The sequence below is a fragment of the Bubalus bubalis genome, chromosome 3 (assembly GCF_019923935.1).
Source record: "Bubalus bubalis isolate 160015118507 breed Murrah chromosome 3, NDDB_SH_1, whole genome shotgun sequence".
In the NCBI taxonomy this organism is placed as follows: domain Eukaryota; kingdom Metazoa; phylum Chordata; class Mammalia; order Artiodactyla; family Bovidae; genus Bubalus; species Bubalus bubalis.
Genome location: NC_059159.1, coordinates 93825596 through 93840860, shown reverse-complemented (window position 1 = coordinate 93840860; position 15265 = coordinate 93825596). Strand labels below are relative to the sequence as shown.

Genomic DNA, 15265 nt, shown 5'->3' with positions numbered 1-15265 from the left:
CAGGGTTGCAGATTTACAAAACAGAAGAATGTGATTTCAAGTCTCAGGAATGTGTGCTATACTCAACTACAACAAATATTAGTTTTTTTCTACACAAAACTGCATTATGTGTAACTGAAGATGAAATGTATTTACCCATCTGGGGCATAAGCCTTGAGAGAACCAGAGCTATGAACAGTTTGATACCTCTTACAAGTCAATGCATTTGAAACAAACAACTTACTCCAGCTGTAACCAAACTCATCCTCTTCATCCACATCTTCTGAGGTTTCATTTGCAGATGACAGAGCGTGATCCCCACTCATTTCTGCCAACACTGGAGGCTGGGGTGGAGGCGAGTGGCACAGAGGAGGCTTTTCTGGCTCTGATTCTGACTGACTGGGCACCTGTGGGAACAAGAAGAATGCAGTGGGTATGTGCAGTCTAAGGAAGGAAAACTCAAGGAAAAGAAATAAGACTGCAACATCAAAAACCAAACTACTAGCTTTAAAATATCTAACATATTAAATAATGGGAAAATACACATATATAAAAATGGCAGACAGGATTCAGGTAAAGCTTAAATACACTAGTTCAGAGCACGAGCCATTAAACGATTACATGATATTTTAATGTGAAGAATTACTCAATTTGCAGGCTTAAATAACTGAAGATGCAAAGTTGTACAAATTTCATGTTTTGGGGAAAAAAAATCTCATTCCAAACTCATCTAGACAAGATTGTGGAAGTCTAAAAAAGTCTTCCAAGAAACTGGAAACAAACTAAAAATGGTAATCGAACAAAGCAGTTCAAAGCTTGTTAGTGAGATTATATATAAATACTTTTATTGCTACCTGAATCCTCTCTCCACATGACTCAACAAATTCATGAAAAAGCACTGCACATGCAGGATCCTCTACCAGAGTGACTGCTTGTTAGCAAAGAGCACACAAATTCAGATCTGAGGGGCTGGTTTTAAGGGACAAAACCACCATCTGCTTGCCAAGGTAGCCCTAAACATAAAATGGAAAAACAGGGTTGAATACTTCATAAAAACCCAAAGCTTGGTTGGTATGTTTGCTGTCACTTAAATCTACCAGTCTTAATTAAAAAAAAAAAAAGAAAAAAGGGATTTGGTATCATCGGGTTCTTTCCTATTCTTTTTTTTTTTTTAATTTTATTTTTAAACTTTACAATATTGTATTAGTTTTGCCAAACATCGAAATGAATCCGCCACAGGTATAGTGGGTGAAGGTTTGATATTATAGATTCTCAAGCAGATTACAGTCAGAAACATCTTTACGTCACTGAGTCCATTTTATTCATTTACAGATTAAAGGCCAAGGCCATGAGAGGCGAAAGCTTTTATTCAGAATAACCTTGCGAAACTAGACTTCTCTTTGCTTAATTTCTAACCTAGCCCAATGCACTTTCCACTGTGTCATGTTTTCTCCTGCAGTTTCCACAGTAAGACACAGAGTACCTAAATCAAGGGTCACAGATACCCAGTTAAAGTTCCAACCCGCTGTCAGGTTGTCCCTGATGCCATGAGCCTACATTTCTCCTCCTTTGTCTATTTTACTGTTTGGTTTTTTTTCCCCCTATACAAAAATCCCTCTGATATGCCTCATTTTATTCTACATGTGTATATCTGGAAAAAATATGATTAAAAGTACTTCTTACATGATACACTAAATGAAAGGAATGTACAAATACTTAGAAATTATTCAATGGTGTTGAGTCAAAATACACCTAAAAAGAAAACCACAGGGCACTGAATATGCTCGCTCTTTGATGATTCAGACACTACTTCAGGACTCTAAGCTGCCCCAAAAACGGTCCGGGTAAACATGAATTATTATTTTTCTGGCAAAGCACAGGTGAGCTGATTGACAGCCACTAATGGATGGGCAACAGATTTTCAAGTCACAGAATGTGCTGTATTTAAAATGCTTGGTTTACATACCATTGGTCAAACAGACAAAAATTATTAGTGCCAACAGAATCCTGTTATCTTCCCAAGTGCTGTGCCATAAAACTTTCAAAAAAGCAATGCACAAATACATAAGAACAAACAAACAAAAAACTTCATTTGATCCAGAAGGGTCAGTAATGATACTAAAGTAGGGATAAACATGTAATTTAGAATTTTTCTCATTAAAATTCTTTTAAAAATTTACTAACAATGGAAAATTTGAGAAGAATGAATTAAGCCCATTTCATTTTCAAAAAGTAGAATCAAGTCTAACTTAAAATTGTCATAATTTTAATAAGTTTACAGATGCAAATTTTATAGATCTTACTCTCTGACTTTAACTTCTGACTATAACTTTCCTGAGCTGTTATTTCCTTAAAAAACAAATGAACAAACAAAACTTGGTTGCCTAAAAACTATTCAGGATCTTACTTAGGCAGAACATTTTCATACTGTGAATAAACTCAAATGTTGCCCTAACATAGCTAGTTAATCATAAAGTCAATATAAGCCTGCATTTACTAAAAAGGAAATAAGTGTTCTATTTCGTTATGCCTGATACTCTCATTCTTATTGAGACTGTAGAATTTAGCTTGCTGTTGACACTTCTAAAAATTTATCCACAAAAACACAATTCTTTAACGAAGACCATTCAGCCTTCACTGGCAAAAATGCAATGTACTTGAAATCACTCCATGCCATGTATGCACACAAGTATAATGTACACGCAGAGCACACTGTAACACACTCACTGACTCATGAGAACTTCACACTAAGACAAACCTTAAACGGTGTGGGAGCAAAAGGATTAGTTGGGGAACAACGGAAGAGAACTCTACTTGATTTCTGTAATGCCTACAGTAACAGAAAACATATTCCTTCAGATACAGTATCTTTGATTATCTATATTACAAAAACATGAAAATCCAATGAATATTCATAAAATGCTTCCTGAAAAAAATTAACAGCTTTTCTCCTTTCACAATCAAATTATAGTATACAAATTCTCATAAGTTTTTCTTTCATTTTTGGATTTATAATTTCATCAGAATATGACAAATCCTAGTATAGATTTACAAATGTTGAAACAGTTCCCTGCTTCCTGATCAGGCATTTACATGGACATCCTTTATGAATATTCAACAGATTCTCACACATACACAATTATGTGCGGGCTGATTAACTAAGGAAAAGCTTTTAGGAACACCTTGTATAAGTCTAAGAAGGACTTAAATCAATATAAGGTTTTTAGAGAAATTATGTATGAAAGTAGCTTATATGTTCTGCAACTAACAAAAATTTATATATCTGAAAATTCAATTCACACCAAAATATAAGAAGGGCAGTGGACTCACAATTTTCCCTTACTCTTCAGAAGAGCCATCTAATTTCAGCTATAAAAATGAATAGGTTCTGGCAAGAAAATGTGCTTAAGAAAGGATTTGCATGCCCACTCCAAACACACAGTTGTTTTTTGTCCTTGCCCAAATTCAGTCATCACTGAACTGGGACAAATGCACACTAGCAACAAAGAACAAAACACTGGAAAAAGGCAATGGCAAGACAACGGTCATTATCCAACCTTGTCAGCGTTGAACTGCAGAGAATCAGCAAATGGGTTAGTGCTGCTGAACTTGTACTTAGGGTAAAGGTTGTGCGGCAAGGAAGGCAAAGGGGATTTCTAAAAGGAAACATAAGAGGCGCTGAGCGCAAGAGAAATGTATTTAAAACAACTCCATTATAAGGACAAAGTAATTACTGATTTAAATAACTATGTGACATCAGATCCTATCAGATTTCATCACTAATAACAACATCTTATCAAACAGTCTAGAACCAAGTGTTTCCTAGAGCAACCTGAATCCACACTCAAACCTAAATCTGTCCACAAAACACATAAGGAAGCAAGTCTATCAAACTGGCCCCAAATTTCATTTTCACTGAATGTTGTCACTATCATGGACACATAAGCCTAAATATTTCCCCCACTTATATTAACATATGTTCCATGCATATCAGTAAACATGCTTCAGTATTAAAAACCATAAATGGTTTTTTATTTATACTTAGAAGCAAATTATGCTGTTTTGGTTAAAAAAAAAAAACAAAAATAAGAGTCTATCAGTTGCAGAATGCAAATTAAACATGTATCTTCTAGTCCACTGGTAATCTTCAGTGTTCTGTTATTTTGTTTCTCAGTTAGGAGTCTTTTTAAACCTTGATTAGGTTTTAAGGTTGCTTCAATCAACAGTATTATTTAAACAAAGAAATTAATAATTTTTAAAGAAATGAACCACTTACTACAGTGTTGTTCTCTATTTCTGCCCACTTTTTGTGGTGCTAGGAACACCACAAAATATAGACAGACAGCTATTTTTAATTTCCTATAAAAGTTCCCATCTTATTGGGGAATTTATGAGGTTTGGGTAATATTTGAGGTCCTGCCTTAGAGTGTTCACGTAGGTTTTATGGCTCGCCTGATATGTCCTGAGCTTGAACTATTGGAGTTGAAATATACATATTACAGGCAGGATGACTGCCAAAGAGAATCTAGCATTTTCATAGTAAAAAAAAAAAAGTAATTTCCTTAGCACAATAAATTTTTTTTCACACTACTTTTTATTTTATTGACTATATCTTTCAGAGGAAATTGCAGACATTTAAAATTCAGTTTGGCTCTAATTAACTGTTTGTGTTACTTCTCTCTATAAAAAAGCCCTACTGGCAAGCATCGAGAGTAGGAAGAGGTTGCCATGTGACACCACCCTGCACTCTACAAAGACTATCCTCACTCAGTACGGCTATACTGAAGCTTATGCCACATCACCCTTTCAATCTGCTCTTCCTACAAAGTTTTTTCCTACAGAAGGAAGATGGTCAAAAGAAATGGGCACGCTGACATTTCTGCTCATCTCAACTTTCCCTCTGCTTTTCAATTTAAAATGTCAACTCCTGCTTCACAAAAGGGAAGATCACAAATGCAAAAAAAAAAAAAAAAAAAAAAAGACCATTTATTAAGGTGGAAGAAATGACCAGGCAGAGATTAAAAACACACCCTAGGCAAAATAATGTTATGGAGGGTAGATTATTTCTAATCCTCATACATGGAATTGTATGGTTTTACATTTCCTTTATAATTCTGTAGAACAAGATGAATCAAAATAATGACAACAAGAAATGGAATATTTGAAATTTGAATTTTTTTGTTTGGCTTTGCTTTTTGCATTTTTAACTTGCAGCTCACATAGGATTAGAATTTGGCCCTGAAAGGAGAGTATAAAAGTACAGGATGAGCACAGCACATGAAATAGCAGAACATTCTATTATTAGGGAAGGATTTATAGGGAGAGTGCATTTCTCATTAAAAAATCAATGACAAAACTGTGTTTATAGTTCCAAGGGCTGATAAAAATAGAAGTGTTATTAACTAAGAAGCACAGGGAAGACAAAATCATCCTCTGGCCCAAATTAGTGGGGCCCACTCCTTAATATGACAATGTGGTCAGACTGAATTGTGAACTGTCATATCAGTGGAATTATTGGGGTTAGTTCTGGGAAGTTCTAATTCTTGAACAGTTGAAGAGCTAAAAAGGCTGACTAGTTTTTAGTCTATGTACAATATTTTCTTGATGCTTTATTACATCCACAAATAAAACATTTACCATTAAGAGACTCTTGTTTGGTCTCTAAGTTGTGTCCAACTCTGAGACAGACCCAATGGACTGTAGCCTGCTGGGCCCTTCTGTCCATGGGACTCTCCAGGCAAGAATACTGGAGTAGGGTGCTATCTCCTCCTCCAGGGGATCTTCTCAACCCAGGGATTGAACCCATGTCTCCTGCACTGGCAGGCAGATTCTTTACCACTGAGCCACCACAGAAGCCCAAAGAGACTCTGAAGTATTTATGATATTTTTCCCTGTAGATTCCTGGAGACGTGATTATTTCCACAGATAAGTAAATTACTAAAAACTAAGTATATCTCATTTTGTTGTACTGAGCTAGGGTGTGCATGCTAAGTTGTGTCCAACTCTTGTGACCCCACGAACTGTGTAGGCTGCCAGGTTCTCTGTCCATGGGATTTTTCAGGCAAGGATACTGGAGGGGGTAGCTGTTTCCTTCTCCAGAGGATCTTCCTAACCCAGGGATCGAAGGGCATCTACCTGCATTACAGGCAAATTCTTTACCCACTAAGATATTGGGGAAGTCCTAAGTTACTATAGTCATATCCAACTCTTTGAAACCCTATGAACTAAAGCCTGCTAGGCTCCTCTGTCCATGGGATTCTCCAGGCAAGAATACTGGAGTGGTTGCCATGCCCTCCTCCAGGAGATCTTCTGGACCCAGGGATTGCACCTGCATCTCTCGTCTTCTGCATTTTCAGACGGGTTCTTTACTACTAGCACCACCTGGGAAGCCCAATATCTCATTTTAAAAACAATTTTTTTTCTCATTTCCCAAAGCAAAATATTACTGTAGAGGAGGAGAGAGGTCTTTCCTGTACCCATTTTAAGACTCTTGGTTGGATCTCTGTAACAACAAATTAATGAGAAAAAAACATGCATATTGATGTAACCTAATCTCTGTGTGACACAGAGCCTCCACTGGGAAATGAAGACCAGAAGAAATGGTTAAGTCTGAGTGCTTTTATAAGAGGTCTGATGAAGAGTAGAAAGTTGGGGGAAATATGACAGGACAAAACAGCATGAGCTAAGCATAGTTAACTGGGGAAAACTTAGCAAGGCCTGTTCATTCAGATTCCTCTCAGGGGTCCTTCTCATCTGGAGGTAAGGCTGCGCCTCTCCTGAAGATCTCTCAGGAGAGTCTTATGACCCGCTTCGGGGGAGAAAGGAGAGGTCAGAGTCCTTCTAGCACCTGCCTTTTCTCAAATAGCTTCCATTTAAATATTCAGTGTGCCAAGGTGTTTTGTTTTAGGGTATCAATCCTAAACCTTGTCACGTATCATTTGACTACACATGTCATTCTAAGCAAGATTTATTCTGGAATATTACTATAAATCAGGCGTCATTATACCTCAGATAATAAAATAGGGATATTTTCCAGGTGCATGAGAAAATATCTTCCCAGCACATTAGAAAATACAGCTTGGCACTGAAAGAAATATTTGCAATTTAATATTTAAAAATAATCTGAGAATCCAACTCAGCAGTTTGTAGCACTGTCCTAAATGATACAAAAGTTGGAAAGTAAAAATAAAAAAAGAATAAAACCCACCCACACACATAGAAAACGGCTTTAACTTAACTTAAACAGCCATTTACCAACATCATCATGCTGTGTCTATGTTTAACACAACAAATGGAAACAAATGTAGAAAGACCTGTAGTTATTTAAACAAACTGAACAGCATTTGAAAAGAATGCAGGATGATCTGGTCCCATCATTTGGCAGATTTTTTTATCTGAATGTATAATTATGACCTAACAATAAATAACCGAATGATTAAAAACTGCAAATGTGAAGATAACTGCTTACATTAGGAACTACTAATTCATTTCTTAGCATGAACTCAGACCAGAGCTACACCTGTCTTGACGACAAAAGGAAAAACCAACAACATAAATCTGGTCAGTTTGCTTCCTGGGGCACCGAATGTTGAAAAGTTCCTTTTACTAATCACTAAGAACCTTTTCACTACACTGCTTCCTCCGTAACTTGAGCATTACTATCTTAAATTTTAATTTTAAAAATTAAAATTAAATATATTGTATGAATAAAATTACACATTTTAAATTTCAGATGATCTTTTTCACTTTTGTTACATGTGTTAACATTGTCTTTTTAAAGACAACAAACCCTAAAAGCTAATAAGCAGTTATATCAAAAAGAATCAGTATGACAGATTCTTATATTCAGAAGTGGACCCTGTATGAGCCTCAGGACATCTAAGAAACTCCTGAAATGCTACGCTAACTTCTCAGTAAATCTCAAGAACTTTCTAAGGCCCAGTATGTTTAAGAGCTACTTCACAGGAAAAAAAAAAATTTTTTTCCATTGAGAATAAAGAAGATATAGAAAAAATAGTTTTAAACTACTGGCATAATGTTCATCTTTGGCAACATATCAAATATACAAAGCTTCTCTTAGTATCTTCATCAACAACATGCACTGGATGTGCTTAGATTTCTAAAATATTTTTAAAGCCATTTCACTTGTAATAACCAATAGTAAAATGGATTAATAGGTCTCTGTCCACCAGGGGCTACACAGTGATCAGAGCTACTCAGTGATGGTGGCTGGGAAACAGGAGGTATGAAATTCTGAGTATATAAATGTACAGCTTAAACAAAAACAAACAAACAAAAAAATCCATCATATGGAAAGTTAATGTCCACTATGATAGACAGATGCATTAAAGACCATGCACAGGAAATCACAGATTGCATACTGGAAATTCTAAATTTATAAAGAAAATGAACTCTCTCTAGTTTCTCAGAGACCTGACTAGACGTCACAGACTATCAACCTGAATAACTCCACCACATCTTTCTTAACAACTTACATATTTTATGACTATAGTGAAACTAATGATTATCCATCTAGATGCCTATGGGCCACCAGTCAATCCTACTTTTATGTGTTTTCAACAGACTTCCAGTGTCTGTTATACATGGTAGAAGGATTTTCAGGATAACTCAATGGGGGGGAGGGAAAGCAAAATAAACTTTTTAAGTCTCCTGAGATTTCGAGGCTTGATCTCGGGTCCTAGAAGCAACTTGGCCCTGGAGGCAGCAGATTCCAAGTTGAACGCTGTTGGATGCGCCTACCTTGCCCTTTGTTTTCGCTTACCCTTGGTCTGTTTATAATGCTCTGTACCAGAAAGACTACAGGGTTGCCTGCTTTCCGAATGGCTTCCACAGCTTGTTCATGGCTTGCATCTCTGAGGTCCATGCCATCCACCTGCAATGGAAGGCCTCAGCTTAACATTTTAAGAAGCTATAGAACAACAGAACAATTTGCCGATTTGGAGTTTTGAGAATCCTGGGTGAGGCTCCTAAAAAATCTTTTTCAGATCCAAAAATATTTGAGACTACTTATGAGGCTCCAGAATTTTTCATCTGTCCAGTAGACTTCTGGTCCCTTTTTTTGGACACAGATTTATGTCTCCAAAGATCAAATGAAATAATAATCAATTAGAATGAAGGCTCTGCTTCTACTTCCCTTACACTGCCCAGTTGTTCCTTTAAATTGACAAATCAGCATCATCAAGGAACAATACAAGGGAACTGCCTAGTAGCACTGTTTTCATCATAAAAGTCACTGTACAAATTTTCTTCCCAGTCATCACAGAGCGGTCTAGGAAGTGGCTATGTGATGCTTTGTGTATTTCTATTAGGGAAGCTTGAAGTTAAAAACAAAATTCTGATGTACAGAAAAATCAGCTTATGGTAAGGTTCGTTTGGCAAAAGAATCTTTGCAATAGACATGACACGAGCTGGAAGCCAAGAAATTGTGCTTACTTGTTAACAAATCTTGTATAAATAGCTTGGGAATAAAAGTTATTTTGGAACTTTTTATTGACCACGGCTTGCCTGGGTGATGATCAGCTTAGCTTACGCACTACATGAACAGGAAGGAAAACAGTCTGAGAGGCCAAATGCTAATCTTGCTGGAAAATTATAGGATACTGGTATACTTTTAACATTTCCAATTACCAGAGAATGATATATACAATAAAAATAGCAAAGTAAGAGTAGACACAATTCTGAAAAATAAAATTATTAGATCTCTGCAAAGAACCTTATCACCTTTAAAAGAATTATACGTTGTATTTTATTGAAAACTTCCCTCAGGTTGATACTTAGATGAAATAGCAAAATCTCTTTCAGTGCATATTAAAAATGGCTTCTAACTTTTTGCAAAATAAAATATATATGTTTACTACATATTTCATTTGTGGGAAAATGTAATAGAAAATTAAATATCTTTGCTCAAGTCTAAAGAACTGTATACTTTTCACAGAATATTTCATAGGTCTCTAGTTTACACACATTGTCAGAGATTCTTAGCAGAGCCATGTTCTGGAATTCCAAGGATCACAGAGGTCTAAGGCTTTCTTATTTACTGAAAAAGGCCCCTTGCACATAACTGAATTCAAGAAACTGCCACTGAGCAGTATTTTACCACATGGAAAAAAACCTTCATTCCAATTTCAAAGGCGTGTTTAACTCTACTGATACATTAAAACAACATTTTGGTGCAAAGTATGATTAATCCTTTCTCAAAATTATTATAAACATTTGTTAATTTTTCTACTTAGGTCAAAAGTATTCAGTAGTGAAGTACTCATAAAATAAATTTCCTTGGATAAACTTAAATTAGCAATTTTATGTAGTACTCTAATGAAAAAATTCTTTAACATGGGGCTAAGGTATCATTTAATGAAGAGCAAAGACACAGGAAGAGAGAAAAAAAAAAACCCATCATTCTTCCTTATAAATGGTCAGAAGGAAAAAAAAAAAATGAAACACCAGACAGAGCCCTTGCTTTCTCGCAAATCTCAATCTTCTTTCTTCAGTTCTCAGTGTACATATACTTTAAACAATAGATCAATGCCCACAATGTTCAAGTTGTGGCTGATTCTTACCAACTTCTTCTATAAAATTAAGGTATTTTAGTGTGTAAGTTATATGCATTTAGAAAATGAGAGACAATCATTTGTACAAAGTAAAACTAATGGTTGCCAAAATAACAAAGTGATCAGTTGGTTTTTGTTTGGAAGTTGTCTCTCTTAATTGACTCTCTACCTCCTGACAACCCAGCAAATCTGGGTCAGGATTTGCTGGCCTTCCTCTACACATTTACTAAAACCATGCTTATGTTAATCAAATAATTCATCACACTATCCTGAAGTGACCTGATTACTTGTCAGGTCTGTCCCACTTGACAGGTAGGCTGGATGTTTTATTTACCGTGGGATGCCCAGAGCCTGTTACAGCACCTGGAATGCAACAGTTGCTCTAGGAATACTTGTTGAGCACATGAGTAGTGACTTGTGAGAAGAGTAGATATAAAATATTAAACTTAGCTTTGAATGAAGGGATTAGATACAATTTGACCAAATGCTTCTCTCTCACATATAACGAAATGTGTACACACATGCACATACACACCACTGCACACGTGCACACTCATACACACAGCCCTCGGTGGTGAGTGGGGAACGGGCAAAGCAATGATGTGGAAGAAAAGCCAAACCTGGGGTGGTGGGGGTGGTGGGGAGACCTTTCATAAAAGGTAATGAGGATATTAGCATAAAAAACTTTACCAAAAAGACTCATTTAAAAAAATCTTATCCAACAACATTTAGGTATTTCCTGAAATAACGTCTCATTTGAGGGTTCATCTGTGATGTGTACATTTTGTGTGTGCACACATACATTAAACAATTATTCCCCAAGAAATTTGCTTTGTTTTTTTAACTGAACTTGGTAATTTATCTCAGCACTGACATTTTTTAGAACAGTTGGTTATACCTCCAAACACCTATCAATATATATATAATTTGTCATCATATACTGAAGATAAAAATTATGGATGAAAACAAAAAAATAAGAAAGAAATTGTTTAACAACATACATATTTTACTCGAGTGTTGAGTCAGTGTAAAGATGATGATTCCCTTGGTAAAGAGGATGGCCCAGGTGAGTAATTTTAGCACAGAAAGCTAATTGGAGGGTACCTCTACTATTCTATCGCCAGGTTTCAGGGTTCCATTTTTGCCAGCTGGACTATCTTCAAGAACATGTTTGATGAAAATGCCCCTCATCACTTCACCATTGCTTAGACGACTCCCCATCCCTCGTCCACCAACAATGCTGATGCCCAAGGATTTGCTTGGTTCTCGCCAAAGTTCAACCCTATAAAAAATAAAGAAAATTTTAAAGTCTCATAAGAAAGTACAGGGAGAAAGCCACGTAAAGTTGGGTTTGGCAATGATTTCTTGGCTATAACACCAAAGGCACAGACAGCAAATTAAAAACGGACAAATTCGGTATCAGCAAAAGTAAAAGCTTTTTTTCATCAAAATGTACTATCAAGTGAGTAAAACAGCAACCCAAAGAAAGGAGAAATATTTGCAAACCACAAATCTGATAAGGGATGAACATCCAGAATATATATAGAACCCCTAAAACTCAATGATAACAACAAAGAAAATAATCAAAATTGGGCAAAGAACTTGACTAGATATTTCTCTGGGGACGATAGACAAATGTCCTATAAGCACATAAAAAGATGCTCAATATCACTAACCATTACGTGAATCAACACTGCTTTGAGCCCACGTGCTGCCACTACTGAAGCCCATGCACCTAGAGCCCGTGCTCTGCAACGAGAGAAGCCACTGCAAGGAGAAGCCCACACACCGCATCTGGCGAGCGGCCCCCACTTGCTGTAACTAGAGAAAGCCCACACGCAGCAATGAAGACCCAGGGCAACAACAAAAAACTACTAAGAAATATCCCCTCACACTCAGTAAGAAGGCTAATGCAAAAAAAAAAAAAAAAAAAAACAAAAAACAGAAAATAAGTTTGGCAGGGAGAAATTGTACAAATTATGGGGAAATTAGAAGCCTTGTGCACTGTTTGTACCCATGTGAAATGTTACAGCTGCTATGGAAAAAGAGTATAGAAATTCCTCAAAAAATTAAAAATGGAATTAACATATGATCTGGCAATTCCACTCCTGGGTATATACCCAAAAGAATTCAAAGCAAGGTCTTGAAGACATACATGTATAGTATAGTTCACAGAAATATTTTTCACAATTCACAATAAGAAAATATTATTCACAAGCCAAAAGGTAGAAGCAACCCAAGTGCCCATGAATAGATGAATGAATCAACAAAAGGCATATAAATGCAAAGGAATACTATCCAGCCTTAAAAAGGAAGGAAATTCTGATGCATGCTAAGACATAGATCATCTCTGAGAACACTATGCTAAATGAAATAAAGGACAAATCCTATATGATTCCACTTATACAATGTACCTAGAATAGTCAAATTCACAGAGACTAATGGAGAACAGTGGTTGCTAGATGATGCAGGGAGGGGGAAATAAGAGGTTACTGTTTAGTGGGTACAGAGTTTTAGTTCCGCAAGATCAAAAAAGTTCCAGAGATGGATGGCGGTGATGGTTACAAAGCAATGTGAACACACTTTATGCCACTAACCTACAAGATTAAAAGTGGTTCAAATGATTAAAAATAATAATAATACTAAATACATTTTTAAAAATTCAAAGGAATAAGATATTATACTAAATCTTGTAGATATCATTTGCTCAATTTGTTAAAGTTTTACCCATATTAAGACAAAATCACTATAAATTAATTTTCCAATTAAGTGTTTAATAGAGTCTGATAAATACTATTAATAATATATTTCTGAAACTGATTTGTTACAAGTTAATATTAGGCTCATACTCCAGGCTGAGGCACAAATGAATATAAAAGGACCACCTTCCAGGGGCTCTAATACTGCAGACATTAAAAAATTCAGCTACTCTCAAACAGATGGTAGCTTCTAAGCTTAGCAACCCAGTTAAGAGAGAGAACATTTCTGAATATACTGAATGAGAAGCTTACCTCTGCAACAGTCTGCCTTGCCAACACAGAGCTAGAAACTAACAGTCGGGGCATGAAGAGCGGTTGCTAACACAGTCCTCTGTGACCTGAGCCCATCGCCATCTCCTAAATACATCCTCCTCAGCTCTCCACTCTCCTCTTTCCACTCCGGCGACCACATCCTCTTGCTGTTGCTGAGGTTCATCTCCTGTCCTGGGGCCTTGGCACTTGCTACTGCCTCTGTCCTAAATGTACTTCCTCCACCCACATAATAAGTGCATGAACTCTTATCCAATACCTGTAGATAGCGGTCAGAACCATGGATGAACTGAAAGTACATGTCTTATGAAAAGGCCAAGACACAAGAATAAGGTGATTAGCACCGAGGTGTTTGGCCAAGATGAAGGGGCTCAGATGACTGGAAGCAAACAGGGATACCAAGTAGAAAGTCCTAAGACAGGTAATGAGACTCTGCATTCTACTCTAACCTGCAGGAAGGGAGCCGATGCTGGACATCAGATAGGACAAGAAAGCTTGGTTCAGCATACCCTCAACCTTGACATGTGACGTGCTCCCAAAGGAAACGAAAGGTTGGAGGTAGGACTCCTGGGTGCTGAGGGAGGTCCCGGTAAGAAAAGACTGGGGTTAAAAAGCACCACGGTGAAGTGAGAGGAGGGACAACTGGTCACAGGAAGCAGATGAGGAAATACTTCTTTTCTCTGGTCAGCACGTTTTTTCTTTATTAGAAATCTAAGACCTAAAGATCTGTGGTTTAGTTTAAAGGGATCTCACTATGATTCTTCATCTTAACAAATTTGTGAGAAAAGCTTAAACTAGTTAAAATTCTTTTCATCACTTTCTTTCATTCTAGGAATTCTGCCTCACCAACACAGAGCTAGAAACTAACAGTTGGGGCATGAAGAGCGGTTGCTAACACAGTCCTCTGTGACCTGAGCCCAATTTCTTCCCATGTCTAAGGTAAAACAGCAAAGTAGTAAAGTCAGTAGAGTCAGCCACTGTCTTTAATATTTAAGAATCCAGAATATATAGGTGGGACTCATTCCCTCTTCTTTTAAAAATAAAAAAAATAAAAGAACAAAAGAAAATGTCTCATAGATTCTTAGTAGTGGATATATGTTAGAGAATGGTTCTCATGATTCTCTGGACACTAAAAATAGCAGTTGCAGCAAAAACTCATTAAGGGCTTATGTACTCAGCCTTATTCTCCAAGTGAGTTCCATATACTTTGATTTTATTTTCAAGTCACTCCTGTGAGGTGGATGCTCTTGTCACTCTGTTTTACAAAGGGAAGAGGCACGGAGGTTAAACAGCCTTTGGATACCAGTACCCTGTGCCTCCTCAGGATGTAGCATAGACAGTAAAGTGGTATTAGATCCAGTCCTAAGAGGAAATGCTGTAATTCTTCAAATCATCAGAGCAAATAACCAAAAACAGAGCTGCCAAAATGACCCCAGCACTGAGGAACTGACCCAGGATTCATGAAGCAGAACACGGTCAACATTCCATGTTAAGAAGAAAATAAGAGACCTATAAAAGAAAAACTGTGCAGAACACATGCAGAGCTGGTTTTACAGAAAAATGTCAGCCTTTTTGGAGAACACAGATTTTCAAAAAGTGAAATTAATAAAATCAAAGGTAAAATAGAGCTCTGAGGCCAGGTTGCCTGAACACTGAACCAAGAGTTCCTGGGCTCAATTCCTGCCC

General features: G+C 36.8%; 1 protein-coding gene across 13 annotated transcripts in view; it reads right to left on the bottom strand.

Moving 5' to 3' along the window:
* The window catches only part of MPDZ (multiple PDZ domain crumbs cell polarity complex component), a 168079-nt gene that overhangs the window by 34482 nt on the left and 118332 nt on the right, over window positions 1-15265 (bottom strand). For 7 of the 13 annotated variants that reach the window (XM_044939853.2, XM_044939850.2, XM_025281520.3 and 4 more), the window contains 5 exons: window positions 11655-11832; window positions 8762-8872; window positions 3537-3635; window positions 2738-2809; window positions 224-386 (listed from right to left, as the gene is read on the bottom strand). In XM_044939853.2, coding sequence (XP_044795788.1) covers window positions 224-386; window positions 2738-2809; window positions 3537-3635; window positions 8762-8872; window positions 11655-11832 — 623 coding nt within the window. The remainder of the gene's footprint in view (window positions 1-223; window positions 387-2737; window positions 2810-3536; window positions 3636-8761; window positions 8873-11654; window positions 11833-15265) is intronic. The other 6 variants (XM_025281522.3, XM_025281525.3, XM_025281526.3 and 3 more) reach the window with 3 other exon arrangements.